Raw genomic sequence first — 16,020 nt, forward strand, 5'->3', positions numbered from 1 at the left:
CCGTTCCCCGAGCATCATCAACGTAATTACCCCCTCGTGGCAGTGAACCATTGTTGATAAGTCCAGATCACCAAGGCATTCCAGGGAGAACATCGGGCGCTTTTCGATTCATATCAGCCTCTTTGAGTGTGCTTGTCACCATGCTTCTGCTAGACTACCACAACGTGCTTATCCACTCCCTCTTGACGGAGCGGTTCTCTGGGTACAACCCCCCATTTCCCCCGCCCCCTCCGACATACACCAGGCTCCTAGCTAACAGGTCGCCTGATGCTCACTACAGATCCACCCCAGTTTCAATTGACCAGATCGTCTCCGACTTCGACGGCGTCACCTTCCATCTGTCTACTCCCGAATCCAAGACCAAAATACTCATCTCCATCCAAGTCAAGTGCTTCCGAGAGCTCGTTCAATATGGTGCCCAACAAGTGCTGGAAAGGGAGTATGGCCCCTATATCGTCGACCCGGAGCCTGGCTACGACTTCTCCGTCTTGATCGACTTGGAGAACCTCCCCGCTGAGCAGGAAGCAAAGGATGACCTTATCATGCGATTGGCGCTGATGAAGCGGAACGCGATGGCCGCCCCTTTCGAAAGAGCATTCGACGAATTCGCAAAGCTATCGGAGGAGGCTTCGAGATACACCACAGAATCGGCTCCTCAGGGAGTCAAGGAAGGAGGAGAGGTCATGGCTATCCATTACCGTGAAGAGGAGGCGATTTACATCAAGGCCAGCCATGATCGAGTCACAGTCATCTTCAGCACCGTCTTCCGGGAAGAAACGGATCGCATTTTCGGCAAAGTCTTCTTGCAGGAGTTCGTTGATGCCAGACGTCGTGTGTTGACGCTGCAGAACGCTCCTCAAGTGCTTTTCCGCAACGATCCACCTCTCGAGTTGGCTGGGGTGCCCGGTCTGCAGAACGTCAACGACGGCACACTGAGCTACGTCACATTTGGTAAGTTGCGCACCCAGCATTCCTTTCTCTTTGTCTTGCAACTTCCACTGATCGAGAATAGTTCTTTTCCCTCGCCATTTGACACCTCAAAGACGCTATGAAAACATTTCCCACATTCAGATCTTCCGTGACTACTTCCACTACCACATCAAAGCCTCCAAGGTAGCTCTTGCTCTTGCTTCCGGTCCAATAATCAGGCGCTAACACATCAGAAAGGCATACATCCACACTCGGATGCGCAAGAGGACTGCAGACTTCCTCCAAGGTAAGCCTCGATGTCGGTCGGGTTTCGACTGGGTTCATGTCACTAATTCCTGGCAGTACTCAACCGGGCGAGACCCGAGAACGAAGAGCGGGAGAGGAAGACAGCCAGTGGCCGTACTTTCCGGGTCCAGGGGTAGGATAGCGGGCTTCTTGTTCTCTCTGTATAGAATATTGCAATTCGGCGGAGGGGTAGTGCTGGAGACAATGCATACATGCATAGGCCGAAGTTGTTTGCTTCTCAGTTGTATAGCTTTACTCGTATCGCATGCTCATTTTCTTTCTATTCCTTGCCTGGATTTGTCTTTGTTTGAGCTCTACTGTTGACAGGCGCATGGGCCTAGAAGTAGTCTCATTGGAAATCGATCAGCAACAGTGCAGAGTACCCTTGCTTCTGAGCGTGCGTAAGATGAACCGTGACAAGCAGAGGGGTGGGTGGGGAAGTGCTGACAGCAATACAGTAATGCCAGAATGATCAAAGAACTACCTGTCACCTGCAGTGCTAAGGGACATGTCCCCCTCACTGGGCTCAACTCAACTAATGTTGAGTCTAGGGCGAATGCTACCCTTTTGCCTCATTTGACCATTCTTACCTATCCCTGCCATATTGCCCATTCAGCCAAGTACCCCATGCCCTTGATTTCTCCTCTTGAAGGCTGGTTAATAGCAGCTGATTTTGCGATGAAAACATGTAGTTTGAGAATATGTGACCAGCAACTAACAAATTCGCCGAGCCGACCCGAGTATAGGGCGGGAAGCAATAACTATTGCAAGCTCGACCTTCCAACGCTTCCCGCCACAAGCAGCCCGAATTTACCGGCACGCGCCTAAAAAGAGCACAACTGCGCTATCGCTGCGTCGTTGCATTGTTGAACTACTATCGATGGACTTACTAGACGAGTCCCTCCATTCACAAGGCGTTACGGTTAACGGCCAATCGCTCGAGTCTCAGAATTGGGTCACCTGCTGCCTGTCACATCGAGTTCCAGTATTACCGGGAGTGTCTCCTTTATTGTCCTCGCGGACATCCATCCATTTTATGATCTCGCTACTCCGTACGTAACGCTCAAAAGGGACCACAGGACAAGCTACCTAGTACTACTAGGAGGTACTCATTGAATCAGCTACCAACCTTTCACCACACCCTGCCTGCTATTGGAGGATCTCGGTCATGTGTGGGAATCAATGGAACCAAGTCAGTGCTTTCCACCCGAGGAGGGGCCCGCAACTGCTCGCGGCAGATCTACAAGTAACCACAGTAAGTTAAATACTGTACGTACTGTACTGTACGTGCGATGCCCTGTAGTCGCTAGCTCAGCCCACTGCGTCTGGCGCTGCATCCCTACAGCATCACCGCAATAGTACTACCCTTTTATTATAATCATCCCGACCTTGGGGGTGCCGGCTGCATTGGCGTTCTTTGGTGTGCACTGTGCACCTAGACCTAGGAAAATAGGGTTAATGCTGATAGTGATTCATGCAGGTCGTGAGGCTCAGGTGTCACACTCAGATTGCCCACAATGAGCGCGCCCATGCTCAGCATGCAGCTGTGCTACCCGATCGCATCGTCCATTCGAATGGATTCCCGTACTTCACGGCTTTGTCTAACCAGCGAATCGCCCAGCAGCCGGTCTGCAAGGATAAAAAACGAAAAAGGAAGAATAGAGTACAACGGGAAATTCGAGATTGGTTCCGTTAGAATGAATATGAAAGCCCAATCCCACCTTATTTCGCTACTTTAGAAGGCAACCTATTCTAGGCTTGATTGCAGTTAGCCTTGACCTTTTAGTGTCAATGGCGACTGACTCGCCGTTGCTGTTGGCTTTCTCCGGGTTACCCACCGCGACTAAAGAAGTCGTCCTTTAGACTAGCCTCCACAAGGGCCTCCATCGCTTCAGTTGTTCCGGACCGGTTCATGCCAAGGGTTGAGCCTTTCCATAAGCTCAATATGCATTGTCCCAATGAGGATGCGATGAGGCCATTGGATCAAGATGGTGCAGCCAGAAAAAGTCCCCACCTGCATGGAATGATTTCCCCGTGATTTACGGGACATCCTCACTCCTCGTGGGTGTCTCATCCTTGCGTTCTCTCTCGTCCCCCTTTTCTTTTCTTGCGTTCTTCGTTCTCTCACATCATGCACATAGTGGTATAATAGCTCCGATCATTCTTCATATTGAACAGACGCCCCTCCACAACCCTTGTTGGTTCGGAACCGGAGCTGATGCGGGGATAAACAAACTTGCGACACTGATAATTCAGCTACGATTCGACAGGTAAGAGCGCGCCATTCTCGGCTTCGGCGAACGACTCAGCTGATCTTAGCTGTCTTAATCACATAAGGTCCCAGTCATGCTGGATGGCGAATGTTAGTGTGCAAACGAGGCGTGTCGGGGACCATCGCTTATAAACTAATTGGCAGACTCCCTTGCGATTTTGAAACCGTTTCCACGGCAGGCTGAGACATCCGGCAAAACCCCATGATGTCTGATAAAATAAGCTCTTTACCGTTGGAAATTATCCTTCACATTCTCTCTTACCTGCCTTTTAAATCATTGCTAGCCTTTGGAGAGACATGCCGCAGCAACTTTGAGTCGCATACTCTGTGCCTCAGTGATCTACGATTAGGTGTCTTTGAAAAGCGCTCTCATTCGGCTATCTCCCTACTACGAGCTGGATGGTTGACACCAGAACAGATGCTGGAGGGCTCAGCTGATAATGTCCGGGGCGACAGCTATAGAATATCAATCGTTCAGTCAGCGGCAAATCACGGGGCCTCACCGTTGACCTACAAGCCCGCAGTGAAAGTCAAGGACCACAAAAGACGAATACATCTTACGCAAGAGACATCCCGGACCTATGAGCATACAATTCCTGAACAAAACAGAATCTTGGCGCAGGTGGTCAATCGTTACGGGCGAGGGCTTCGGAATCTCGAGTTCATGGCATATAATCTCGACGTCACGGGCGCGACGGCTCTGGCTGTTAATAGCCGACATGTTCTCAACCACCTTGCGCTGCGGCTTGAACATCCACATATTCGCGATGGTTCCATGCGACCAAGTGCTTGGTTGAGTCCCGCACCGGGGAGTACTGCGTGGAACTCTCTGATCGGGATCGGACAGCCCGCGCATTATGGACCCCGCGGATTGCAGAGTTTGGTCATGGAGCGAGCTGGTATCACTCCCTGGCAGCTAATGATGTTGGTCAAAAGAAACCCGAATCTGAGAGTACTCAAGTTGAGGACGTGTCGTGGAGTTCAGCCTGAATTCCTGGATTGGCTAGGTGGCATCGAGGGAGAACTCGACGACTCGAACATGGACGATGACAGTCCAGCTCCTGGAGCAAAGTTGGAAGTACTATGGCTGGAAAATTGCCATGATATACTCCTCTATCATGTTGAAAACTATCCTTGCCTACCCGACGAGGCTTGTGACCTGGGGCTTGAGTGGGTGAGAGGTCTGAACAGCTTAAAGGTAAGCATACATATATGGTTGGGTCAATCGACCTTAAACTCCCTGAGTGGTCTTCCATGAGATGCAGGCTAATTACTTTTTCTCCTTCATATGAAGTCTCTCTCGTTTAGCGAAAGTGGGAATCTGCCGCCCGACTTCATTAGGCGAGCAAATGAAATTTTATGGAGAATCCCAGAAGTTATTCTACCATACACGTCGAATGGGGACAAGGCCCTCATCGAAGTTGATCCACTGCCTTCATAGTTTGATATCATTATTTGTCCTTGTCAAAATGCACTGGCGCAGCGCATGGGTGGCGAAATGTCCTTGTATCTCTTGCTGGTTGTAGGCATAGGAGGCTAGCAAGTTTATGTTCTGTATTAGAATCCTCTCACTAATGTTAGAGCTTCTCTCACCTTGTATCTTCGACTGGAGCAAATAAGCTGTAAACACTTGAGAGCTTGACTACTGGCAATTGTGCATATAGATCGATGGTGGTCCAAGTGTGATGAAGTAGCAAGCACACCTGAGCTGTCCGCCTGTACCTTCTCTGTTCCATCGCTCACACGCGATGTCAACACAATGTCTGGTACTTAGCTAGCTTCTACCACTTTCATCCCCGTATGCTCACTTTCACTTCGCCTTACCTCTTCGCTGTACTGTGACACGGGGTTTGGGTCTCTTTCACCTGGCTATCGCTTTCTTTTCTCATCACTCGCACTGTTTCTCAGTCACCCCTCGTGCGCTATCGTGTCCATCCATCATTCCATTTTCCTTTCACATCGATCACTCGAGTAACTCTTAAACCAACCACTCAAGTGAACATCAAGTCACATCGATCTCTTATCTCTTCAAATGAAGGGCGCCCACAGAGCCGCATCGCAACTATGGGCATCGACCAGGCGCAAACTATTCCCGCGTGGTGATGATGACGAATCTCACTTTTTGAAACTCGATCCTCACTGTCATACCTATCAGGAATCCGTGGACTCGACCCTTTTCGGCGACCAGCAGGATGGCTTCTATAAGTATTCTCAGGATTTGCTTCAGACAAGCAGGGAGGAAAACTACAGAAGACTGGCAGAAGAGATGGGATTGCGCTCGTCAGGCAGTACTGCGGTATCCTACGCATCAGCTGTAAGTTGTATCGAGGTAATTGCGCGTCCTCGCTCTCTAGAATCATCCCCTGCTTTGAGCCTGTGGGTTGACCGAGACGCGCAGCAAATGGTTCCAATCGAACGTCCCGCCCTTCCCTACGCAATTGGCTCTCCTGACTGGAGTCTGGTCAATGGCTTGGTCAGATACATGGATCCATCTGGTAATGAGGATCTTACAGACTGGATCAAAAGTGTGATGAAGGTCTACAAGAAGGTCTACGCCATTGCCAAATTTGTCGTCGTAGTGTTCTACTTCTACAACGTTGACGTGCGTGAAGGACACTCTGACGTCTCAATTCCTTTGGGGGTGAACATGGCTAACACGTGCAGTTTCGGTGGCAGTTGGACGATAATGAAGGCCTGTTAGCACTTATCCGGAAGGCAGAGGAGCTCGCGACGTCCAACAGTATCAAAGATCTGGTCAGAGCTGTGGAGACTCTGTATTACTCCTTGTACGCCAAGCTGATCATGGAAATCGCGAACGCCGAGCTATGCTCTTACTTTCACCTTGGGATCCCCCGCGTCACGACCAAGGATGATTTTATGCTTCCCGAGCAGCATAGCACAATGAAGATGTTGCTGGTCTGTAAGGAATCCCTAGACAGTCCATCCGTGTGCCTGATTTTCAGCAAGGACATCTTGCGCCAACACCAAGCTGGGCTTGTCCGTCGAGCGGTGAATACGCTGAGGGCGACTGGGTTCTCGCTTGATGACCTCGTCGGATACCGTCGGTCCACCCTGGCCTTGCTGGCAAATCCAGAATCGGAGTTCCGCCAGAAATGGGACGGCCCGGGCCTCACATATCAGATGCCCCCTAGAGAAGTTCTCATTGTTGGGTCAGAGAAGTATCTGTCATTCGCCCCTAGGGACGCAATTCGCACCAAGGTCCCGCAACTACGCCTGCGTTTCGTGGAAGAAAAATCGGTAGACTCAGCGGCGTGGGAACGTGAGACTATCCTCGGGCACCGTCAGGCAGTACTAGCCATACTGGAAAGCAGAGTTATCGGTGAAATTCGACGTACGGATGAGCGACGTGGTCTGATCGATTATGCTCGCGAGAGAAGATGTACCTGTAGATCACCCTGCAGCTGTGCGATGGCCTGTACCATGAACCCCGAGCGTGTTTGTCCTTGTGCCGGATGGAACTTGACCGTCATGACATTAGAGAATCGCCGGAACTTTCCACACTTGAAGCTCGGTTCGCGGTGTAACATCCTCTCCAGGAGCATCTTCGAGGCAGTATCGACCATCCGGGACGATAAAGACCTCTGCTATCTCGCAGTTGAGATGAAAGGTGCACTGACCACCATCGCAAACGAGATTGACAAGCTGCGGGCGGCCAATGGCTGCTAAAGAACCTAACCTGAGCAAGTGCTCGATTCTGAAAGTCTGTTTCTTCCCTCGTTTGTTTTTGTTTTGTGCTTTCTGCACGGTCACGATTGATGCTTTATGACGTGATGATTTAATGAGTGGAGGAGCAGCCCATGTGCACAACAGGAAAAATGCAAAGCAGACATGGGGAAATAATGTTATGCAGAAAACTCGATATCATCAGCCTGAAGCGTCTTTACGTATGTGCTCAATTCAGATACATATTCGGACTACTAGGTAGTGGGGTGATATTGGATGATCCCCAGATCATTGATGTTGATCATCACTTTATCTACCCAGGATTTTCCATTTTCGACCAAGTCAGTCAATAATGCCTGAGGCTTCAGGCAGAAAGTAGTCAGGTGGTGGTGGGGCGGCTGAGTCAAGCGGATTGACTGGTGAATTATTGACTGACCATGACTCTGATCAAGGGTGAGTAAGTCAAGTCAAGTGAAGTGGGAAATTCGGAAATTCTGGAACCGCCCCGATCCTGCCCTGCGGTGTCTCCTTTCAGACAGACTGTCCGAGAGAAAACTGGTGGAAAGAAGAAACAAAAATAAAAAATTTTCCTCTGTCGGTCTTCTCTAGTTGTTGTAGAGAGACGACGACAGTAATACCTATCAAAGACTCCCTCTAATCATTAGCGGGCATGGTGCCCAAGTCGCTTGCTAGCTCGATTGTGTGCTCCTCATCCTCCTACTCTTCCTCCTCTTCCATCATCATCCCCTCATCTCCCTCGTCAGCCTTTAGACGCAGCCCACTGTGGAGCGCGCACTCCAGGGTCTCCCCAACATCCGCAGTGCCGGTGCGGCGATATCGAGCCGTTTGGCCATCCTACGGCATCACCACGCCGGTTCCAGATCTTAACCCACATTTCCCCATCTCGCAATCTCCGTATTGCTTCCAGACGGGCTATGCCCTTTGCGCCAAACGCGCGCCGCGGCCGTTCCCCCCACCGTTCCTCTCTCCCCCGTCATCTTCCTTTTCCGACCCCCTGACCACCCACTACCTCAGTCAGGATAAGAGATTATCCGTTCGGGGTGATCTAGTCCGGGGCTTGAACAATGGGGACGATGCCGTTCTAGTCGCCGACAATTATCTGGCTGTTAATGATGGGGTAGGAGCGTGGGCAACCAAGCCCCAGGGCCATGCAGCGTAGGTGTTTTTCTTTTTTTTTCTTTTTTGGTTATCTCCGAACCTTGTTCCCCAAATTGTCAATCCCACCCCCCCCCATTTCCCCTTGGACCCTGTAGACTACCTACATCAAGGGTTTAGAGAGGAATCTTGTTGTCTTCTTGTTCCATCCAAGCTCATTGCTGACCACGTTCTCTTTTGCTTGATCTCCATACAGTCTCTGGGCCAGACTGCTCCTTCACTTCTGGGCGCTGGAGGTTGAGCGCGTTTCCAACGCGAGTACGCAACTCGACCCCATCGGCTACCTGCAACGGGCCTACGAGGAAACCATCCAAGCGACCAGCTCCCCGGGTCAATGGCTGGGCACGACCACTTCAGTCACCGCCCTATTGCATTGCACGCGCGATCATGCAGGGAACACGAACCCGCTGCTGTATGTGACCTGTCTCGGCGACTGCAAGATCTATGTCATCCGGCCCCGCGATAAAACGATGCTCTTCCGCACCCAGGAGCAATGGCACTGGTTTGACTGTCCGATGCAGTTGGGCACGAACAGCGTCGACACGCCGAAGAAGGACGCGGTGCTCAGCAAGATCGACGTGCAGGAGGGCGACATCGTGCTCGCGGTCTCGGATGGCGTCGTGGACAATCTCTGGGAGCATGAGATCCTGACGGTCGTTCTTGAGAGCCTCGACAAGTGGCACCAAGGGCGCTATGACAACAAGGAAATCGAGTGGGCGCCGCCGGAGGTGCTGGCCCACGAGCAGATGGTCTATGTCGCTAGGGAACTGCTGCGGGCTACGTTGGAGATTGCGCAGGATCCCTTCGCGGAGAGTCCATATATGGAGAAGGCAATCGACGAGGGTCTGGCCATTCAAGGTGGTAAGTGTACTTAGCTTTTTCCGGTCTCGCTGTCTCGGTGCAGAAAGGGATGCTGACCCGCGGTGCAGGGAAAATGGACGATATCAGCGTCGTGGTTGGTGCGTGCAGGAGGAGAGAGCATTGAGTCTGATTTCAAGCATTGATATAACTTGCATACAAGGATCCACCTGAATGTCCACTACGACATGCGTGGCTAATATTTCGGGTCTCATACCGTGTTGTCGTGCGTGATTACGCCGCCTGGGCAGTCGGCGTACTGTCGACAGGGCGGAACGGCGCTCAGTTGCGTCACGGCAGCCCTTGGCGTTCAGTGGGTGTGTGTAGATGGTCGAATGGCGAAGGTATGGTGTATATATTGCATGGCGATGGGCATTGATACCACTTGTGTTTTACTTTGAAGGGGATGTGGAGTAGTCGTCGCTGTCTGCCAACTTAGGCATTTTGCTTACAGATTCGATTGATAGACTATACAACTTCTAATCTATGTTTTTATCTCATACTTTGGCCGGCAAGATTGTAGATGCAGGAACAACCTGTAGTCTGCGGAAACGACTCCAAACAAAACCCTGGCTCTTACCTAGGATATGCCACCTTCACATTGAAGGAAAGAAAACAAATGTAGTGGATAAGTGCAGAGTTCAAGAACTGAACCTTTATGTTGAGATGTCCAGTCTCTATCTAAACGAGTACCTGGCTGCGGCTAGTAAGCGAAGCACAGACCGCACCCCCTAGCACTCTCCGCCCGGCAGAATCACCGGCAGAAAAAAAGTTTCAGACATCATCGAAGCAAGCCGAAACATCGTCGTCTTTTGAACTGAATCGATCCCACCTTATCCGGCCAATTCACCACCGTCACGATGAGGGCCAAACGCTCCAAGAAGTACCGGAAGCTGATGCACCAGTATGAGCTCACATTCGGATTCCGTGAGCCGTACCAAGTTCTGGGTAAGTCGCAACAATTCACCCAGAGGGACGCTGATAAGATCTGCTCCGCCCATCGAAAAAATTCGACATCTAACAAATTGTCTTTGGCTCAGTGGATTCAAATTTCCTGCGCGCAGTGCACAGTTTCAAGATGGAGTTGATCCCGGCGCTGGAGCGCACCGTGCAAGGGAAGGTGAAGCCGCGTAAGTTCTTAGCCTGAAGCCCCCCTCCCTCCCTCCGAATGAAACCCAAATAACACATGATGTGTGTGGTTGCATGATCGATTCTGTTTTACTGATTTACCGCCCCTCATCACCAAAGTCCTCACGAAATGCTCCCTCGCCGCTATCATGGCCAACCAACCCCTCCACCCCCGCACCAACAACCCGATGCGTCCCCATTTCCTGCCCCCGCCGACGGAAGTGCCCCTCCGGCACTGCTCGCACAACGAGGACTCGACCCCGATCGACGAGGTCGAGTGTCTCCTGTCGCTGCTGTCGCCGACCACGGAGGTGAAGAAGAACAAGGAGCACTACATTCTCGCGACGGCGGACGCGCCGGCCGCGGCGGAGAAGGAGAAGGAGCGGGCGGCGATCGCGGCGGGCAAGAAGCGCAAGCGCGGCACGGACCGCGAGGCCGAGACCGCGATCCAGAAGTCCCGGGAGCTGCGCCAGGGCGCGCGCGCCATCCCCGGCGTGCCGATCGTGTATGTCAAGCGCTCGGTCATGGTGCTGGAGCCCATGAGCGGCCCCTCGGAGGATATCCGCGACGGCGTCGAGCAAGGGAAGTTCCGGGCGGGGTTGAGTGAGGAGGCGCGGAAGAAGGCCGAGGCTAAGGCGGCGGCGGCGGCCTCGGGAGATACCAAGAACAGCAGTAGCAGCAGCAAGAAGCCGGGGATGAAGAAAGCCAAGGGGCCCAATCCGTTGAGTATGAAGAAGCCGAAGAAACGGACTACCGAGGGTGGTGCGGCGGCGGCGGCGGCGGCGCCTCGGCCCAAGCGGAAGGATGCTGACGCTGATGGGGCCGAGGGGGAGGTTGCGGCGGAGGAAGGAGTCGATGGTGATGCTGCTGCGCCCAAGGCGAAGCGCAGACGTCGTCATCACAACAAGGGTGCTAAGCAGGAGGATGGCAATGAAGCTGGCGAGTCCGTTGCTGCGGCTCCGGCTGCGGGCGATGCCATGGAGGAATAATCTGCTTTTTTTTTATCCGGGTTGCGCTTTTTTCTGTTGCTATTTTTAAGTATGGCGTTCGGCTGGGATGGAAGAGAAAAAAATGTGTCCATATATGTATGAGCAGTGAGCTGTATATCCAATCTTTCATATCTTCATATTGGAAGATAAAGATACCTTTCGAGATATCTTTCTTCCCAACCCGGAATCGAGAGACGTTAGCTCTCAGTAACCACAAAACAACATATCATGGGAAAAAAAAGTAGAACAAAAATGATAATCCTCCTTCCCCAACGCCAATCCCAGATGCAATGTGTGTGTGAGTGTGTGTGCGTGAGTAGAGTACAGTACAGATTCCTACACGCCAACCATAAAAAATCTCCAGCCAGCACAATATAGAACAAGATCATGCCATCCTTTTCAATCTCGTCACCCCGAGGGCTTTTATTTCCCCTCAGCAGCAGCAGCAGCAGGAGGAGGAGGAACCCCCTCAAACACCTTCTCGTCCGCCCAGATCTTCTCAATCCGTCGACGGTTCTCGCGCGCCTGGTCGCGGTTCTGCTTTGCGCGCGCATAGCGTTGCTCCGAGAGGCACTTGTTGACCTCGCGCTTGATGTCGTTGCAGTTGCCCAGCGCCTTGTGCAAGAACCCTTGGGCGTGGCATTCGTCCAATGCAGTCATGATTTCCTCGCAGTCTGTTTGTGTTCACGTACGTTAGGGCTTGGAGGCTTGAGAATTGGGGGAGGGGGGGGGGGGGTTCATTGTTTGCGGCGGGAAGTGCTGGGGGAACCATACTGATGTTGTAGGGGGTGTGAAGGTGGGAATGCATTTTGTTGGTATTGTTCTTCGGCGAACTTTACTGCTGGGTAATTGATCGTAGTTGGAAGTAGGACTTGAGCACCTGACAATTGCGCAACGATTCCTTAGTTACTCGTACTTGAGTTGCAGCCACTCCGACTTCCAGCGGGAGCCGGCCGGGATTTGATAGCAAGGCGGTGAATATGGGACATCGGGGAGGGAGGGGGATTCTGCCGGGCGGGGGAATCAAGCAGAGAGAAAAAAAAAAAACTTGGATTGGGAAGTTGGGTTATCGTATTTGTTTTTTGTCCCTGGATTGTCTTTCGAGGTGATTTACTTCGTTTTTCATTTTACTTGATATATAGACCTCCGTCAAGAGGCAGAGTTGCAGGTTTGTCTTGCTGGTTTTGACCCTAGACAAGGACTTGAAGGTTTTTGCAAGAAGTTTTTCCCCTGTGTTGGGAGGTTACGCGCGGCGAATTTCTTATCGATTTCCGCCGCTACTCTTTTTTTTTTCTCGTTCTCTTTCACTATCGCTATTTTTTCTTACCACTTCTGTTCCAAACGACAAAAGGAGGTGACGACTCACACTCAATATGTCGTCTATGATCACCACGGCGGCGTGGGTGCGACAAGGTGTCGCAGCCCAGTTCCCTACGAAATATGAAATCAACGAGGAGGAAATGGATCGCATATCGAAGCTGGCGAAGATGCAGCTCGAAGAAGCGCAGGGTGACCTGAAGGCTGCGCAAGAGGACGAGGCCATGGAGGAGGATCAGAAGGATGGCGGCGATGATGCTATGGAGGACGATGAGAAGCCCGCGGCTGATGCGGAGAAGAAAACTGCTACCGAGTAAGTCGATATTAGATCCTCCGTCGTTTGTTTGTATTATGGAGATTGCGGCCGAGAGAGAGAGAGAGAGAGAAGATCTAATGTTTCGGGTTCATTGCAGTGATGACGACCTGAAAGAGTACGATCTCGACCACTACGACAGCGACGAGGTCGATGAGGATGGCGAGAAGTTCACCATGTTCGGCAATGTCAAGTCGCTGGCTTATCACCAACCGAACGAGGAGGACCCGTACCTGGTTATGCCGCCGGAGGAGGAGGATGAGGAAAGAGAGGAGTTGCAGATCATGCCGAAGGATAACCTGATTCTGGCTGGTAAGGTGGAGGATGAGGTCGCCCATCTCGAGGTCTACGTCTACGAGGACGCCGCCGACAATCTCTACGTACACCACGACATCATGCTGCCTGCCATTCCTCTGGCCGTGGAGTGGCTGGATATCCCCGTTGGCAAGGCCGCTGAGGGCCGAACCACGGGAAACTTCGTCGCAGTTGGAACGATGGAGCCGGACATCGAGATCTGGGATCTCGACATTGTCGACTGCATGTATCCCAACGCCATCCTCGGCCAGGGTGGTGCCGATGCGGAGGGCAAGAAGTCGAAGAAAAAGAAACCCAAGGCCAACGACGAGTACCACATTGACGCCGTGCTGGCATTGGCTGCCAACCGGCAGCACCGCAACCTGCTGGCCTCCGGCTCGGCGGACCGGACAGTCAAGTTGTGGGACCTGCAGACCACCAAGTGCGCCAAGTCCTACTCTCACCACACCGACAAGGTCTGCTCGTTGAACTGGCACCCCACCGAATCTACGATCCTGTTGACTGGTAGTTACGATCGGACCGTGGTGGCCGCGGACATGCGCGCGCCCGACTCCAAGGCTCGCTGGGGCGTGGATACGGATGTCGAGAACGTGCGTTGGGACCCTCATGACCCCAACTACTTCTACGTGACGACCGATGGCGGTATGGTGTACCGCTACGACGTGCGCAACATCCCCGCGACCCCCAAGGAGTCGAAGCCCGTGTGGTCGCTGCAGGCGCACGACTCCTCCGTGTCGGCCTTCGATATCAACCCAGCTATCCCCGGCTTCCTGGTCACGGGATCGACGGACAAGCAGGTGAAGCTCTGGAATGTTGAGAACAACAAGCCCAGCATGGTCGTCTCGCGCAAGTTGGAGGTGGGCAAGGTCTTCTCGACGAGCTTTGCACCGGATGCCGACGTGAGCTTCCGCCTGGCCGTGGCCGGCAGCAAGGGCGTGGTCCAGATTTGGGATACCTCCACCAACGGGGCGGTGCGTCGCGCATTCGTGTCGCGCATGCCGTCTCTGGAAGGCGAGGTCAAGGAGCGCATGGTGGGCATGCAGCCCGATCAGGATGAGTCGGACGATGATGCTGGACAGGAGGTTGGCGGTGGGCAGGGCGGCGATGGCTGGGAGTCGATGGATGAGGATTAAGGCCAAGCGAAAGCACGTGATGACGACAATCGAGACAATTTCATGTCGAACCCTCAAAATTTGCGAAGATATCTAGATAGTTTTGTCGTGCTTCTTTTTGTTGTCTGTTTCTTTTCATAGTCCTTATTGACCTGCAATGAAAACGTCACGATACCCATTCAGAGGATGAAACTGGAATCGATGATAAATACTACTCGTAGGTAACTTAAGCGCGGACGGGGGATCGCCCGGCCTGGCAATGATCGGCCGTTTGGTTTACCGAGAACAGACATTGCCTGATGCCTCAGGTTGAGTGCAGTACCAAATCACATGGTGTGTCTGGCCTGGCTCATCCTCGGATTCCATTCAGCAAAGTTTGACAAAGTCCTTACGTACGGAGTACCGGACCTGTGTCTTGCACTCGGTGGTACGGAGTACAGTTCATGAGGTACTGTAGTTACGGAAAGGTCGGAGAGTACGGAATACGGAGTACTATCACCGGTGATGTAAGGAATGAATGAAGGAAATTGATGATCACCTCCGTCCGGTGACGCACCTGAACAAGTGACAGATCACCAAGAACCCAGCTCTATTGAGACAGGGAATCTGATGCAGGGAATCTGAGCCACCGGATGTATCATCGTGAAGAGACGTGGTGGGAGAAAAAGGAATCCGCACTAAAAAAGCACAGGTCAACTGAGAGCCAATCTAATTGTAATTAAGTTGACCCGGGAGTGGGGAAGCTGAAAATCTCAGACTTGCCCACTGCCCTGCCCGCAAGCGCGAACAGATCCTGATCCTCTCCTCATGCGGTACATACTCTAACTTACACCATTCATTCGGTCAGGGGTCGACCCCGGCCGACAACATGAGCTGTGGAACACTGAAGAAGCATGAGTAGCTGAAAAGGCTAAAAGTAGCCAGAACCAGAATCAATGATGTGAACTGCATGCGGAAGGGGGAAAACAAGCAACGTCATGCGGATATGAGCATCCGTCACAGAGTCCGAGCAGGTGAGACGGCAGTTTGTTTCATCCCCACCGCTCAGGGCACATGGCGGTTTCCAGGAGGCCCGCCAGGGCCGCGCCACCTTGCCTTTCTTGGCCCAGAACCCGAGTGGGCTGGCCATCGTCGCTGCAGTGCAATGCAGTCCCGTGTTTGACCACGCCCGCTTGGGTTTAGATGATTCCGACTATCTCTGCGAATCACCATCGTCCCAGACGACTACAACACGGAACTTTTACCGTTCCATGAGATTTATTTGTTCTCTGTCCATGAAATTCCGTTGATCCCTAAATCCCCCCTACCGTTGGGATCTCTAGGGTAGCTCGAGCTTTTAGCTGAGCTGGCCTTATCGTGGCATCTAGGGCTCCCCAGGGTCTTTATCCCTTAGGTCCTTGAGTTCGTGCTGGGGTGCATAAGCATGGCTCGTATGTTAAACCCATAGCTTACATCGTAGACTATCTCCGTAGTTATGGTCTCCATGTCATGCTGGATAAGTCCAGTGTACCCCCACCTTCGACGCCTCATGTATCATTGGCCACCGGACGTAGCACCTTTGCCGTGGCCGATTTGGTACTGTGGAATCTCGAACGCTCCTGGAGGTCGAGACTATTCGATCTATGCAGCAAATCGCAGCGC

General features: G+C 52.4%; 5 protein-coding genes across 5 annotated transcripts; 4 read left to right on the top strand and 1 right to left on the bottom strand.

The window, feature by feature from the left end:
* Positions 1-42: 42 nt before the first annotated feature.
* On the top strand, positions 43-1,601 carry BO72DRAFT_450283 (actin-related protein 2/3 complex subunit 2). Its single transcript, XM_040945217.1, has 5 exons — positions 43-202; positions 281-951; positions 1,013-1,113; positions 1,168-1,216; positions 1,273-1,601. The coding sequence occupies exons 1-5, from the start codon at positions 141-143 to the stop codon at positions 1,350-1,352; spliced, it is 963 nt and encodes a 320-aa protein (XP_040798843.1). The 5' UTR covers positions 43-140; the 3' UTR covers positions 1,353-1,601.
* A 2,091-nt stretch (positions 1,602-3,692) lies between these two features.
* On the top strand, positions 3,693-4,928 carry BO72DRAFT_383790 (F-box protein; the record flags this gene model as incomplete). The annotated part of the gene is made up of 2 exons (XM_040941526.1): positions 3,693-4,685; positions 4,782-4,928. The coding sequence occupies 2 exons, from the start codon at positions 3,693-3,695 to the stop codon at positions 4,926-4,928; spliced, it is 1,140 nt and encodes a 379-aa protein (XP_040798844.1).
* Positions 4,929-5,519: 591 nt separating this feature from the next.
* BO72DRAFT_470506 (uncharacterized protein) lies at positions 5,520-11,322 on the top strand (the record flags this gene model as incomplete). The annotated part of the gene is made up of 9 exons (XM_040947033.1): positions 5,520-5,801; positions 5,886-6,089; positions 6,164-7,115; positions 7,634-7,729; positions 7,837-8,347; positions 8,544-9,212; positions 10,071-10,153; positions 10,246-10,335; positions 10,454-11,322. 9 exons carry the CDS (start codon positions 5,520-5,522, stop codon positions 11,320-11,322), a joined length of 3,756 nt encoding a protein of 1,251 aa, XP_040798845.1.
* A 69-nt stretch (positions 11,323-11,391) lies between these two features.
* On the bottom strand, positions 11,392-12,243 carry BO72DRAFT_450288 (COX assembly mitochondrial protein). Its single transcript, XM_040945218.1, has 2 exons — positions 12,097-12,243; positions 11,392-11,996 (listed from the first exon to the last, which is right to left on the bottom strand). The coding sequence occupies exons 1-2, from the start codon at positions 12,128-12,130 to the stop codon at positions 11,746-11,748; spliced, it is 285 nt and encodes a 94-aa protein (XP_040798846.1). The 5' UTR covers positions 12,131-12,243; the 3' UTR covers positions 11,392-11,745.
* A 126-nt stretch (positions 12,244-12,369) lies between these two features.
* On the top strand, positions 12,370-14,562 carry BO72DRAFT_409371 (rRNA-processing protein PWP1). Its single transcript, XM_040942403.1, has 2 exons — positions 12,370-12,952; positions 13,053-14,562. The coding sequence occupies exons 1-2, from the start codon at positions 12,696-12,698 to the stop codon at positions 14,398-14,400; spliced, it is 1,605 nt and encodes a 534-aa protein (XP_040798847.1). The 5' UTR covers positions 12,370-12,695; the 3' UTR covers positions 14,401-14,562.
* Positions 14,563-16,020: the final 1,458 nt, after the last annotated feature.

The sequence above is a fragment of the Aspergillus fijiensis genome, assembly GCF_003184825.1.
Source record: "Aspergillus fijiensis CBS 313.89 unplaced genomic scaffold BO72scaffold_44, whole genome shotgun sequence".
In the NCBI taxonomy this organism is placed as follows: domain Eukaryota; kingdom Fungi; phylum Ascomycota; class Eurotiomycetes; order Eurotiales; family Aspergillaceae; genus Aspergillus; species Aspergillus fijiensis.

Excerpts from the sequence above, each read along its gene's own strand:
- BO72DRAFT_450283 (XM_040945217.1), top strand. The coding sequence starts at position 141 with ATGCTTCTGCTAGACTACCACAACGTGCTTATCCACTCCCTCTTGACG. Across the intron at positions 1,114-1,167 it reads ACCACATCAAAGCCTCCAAG|GCATACATCCACACTCGGAT; the intron begins GTAGCTCTTGCT and ends CACATCAGAAAG. Across the intron at positions 1,217-1,272 it reads GACTGCAGACTTCCTCCAAG|TACTCAACCGGGCGAGACCC; the intron begins GTAAGCCTCGAT and ends AATTCCTGGCAG.
- BO72DRAFT_450288 (XM_040945218.1), bottom strand. The coding sequence starts at position 12,130 with ATGCATTCCCACCTTCACACCCCCTACAACATCA. Across the intron at positions 11,997-12,096 it reads TCACACCCCCTACAACATCA|ACTGCGAGGAAATCATGACT; the intron begins GTATGGTTCCCC and ends GAACACAAACAG.
- BO72DRAFT_409371 (XM_040942403.1), top strand. The coding sequence starts at position 12,696 with ATGTCGTCTATGATCACCACGGCGGCGTGGGTGCGACAAGGTGTCGCA. Across the intron at positions 12,953-13,052 it reads GAGAAGAAAACTGCTACCGA|TGATGACGACCTGAAAGAGT; the intron begins GTAAGTCGATAT and ends GGTTCATTGCAG.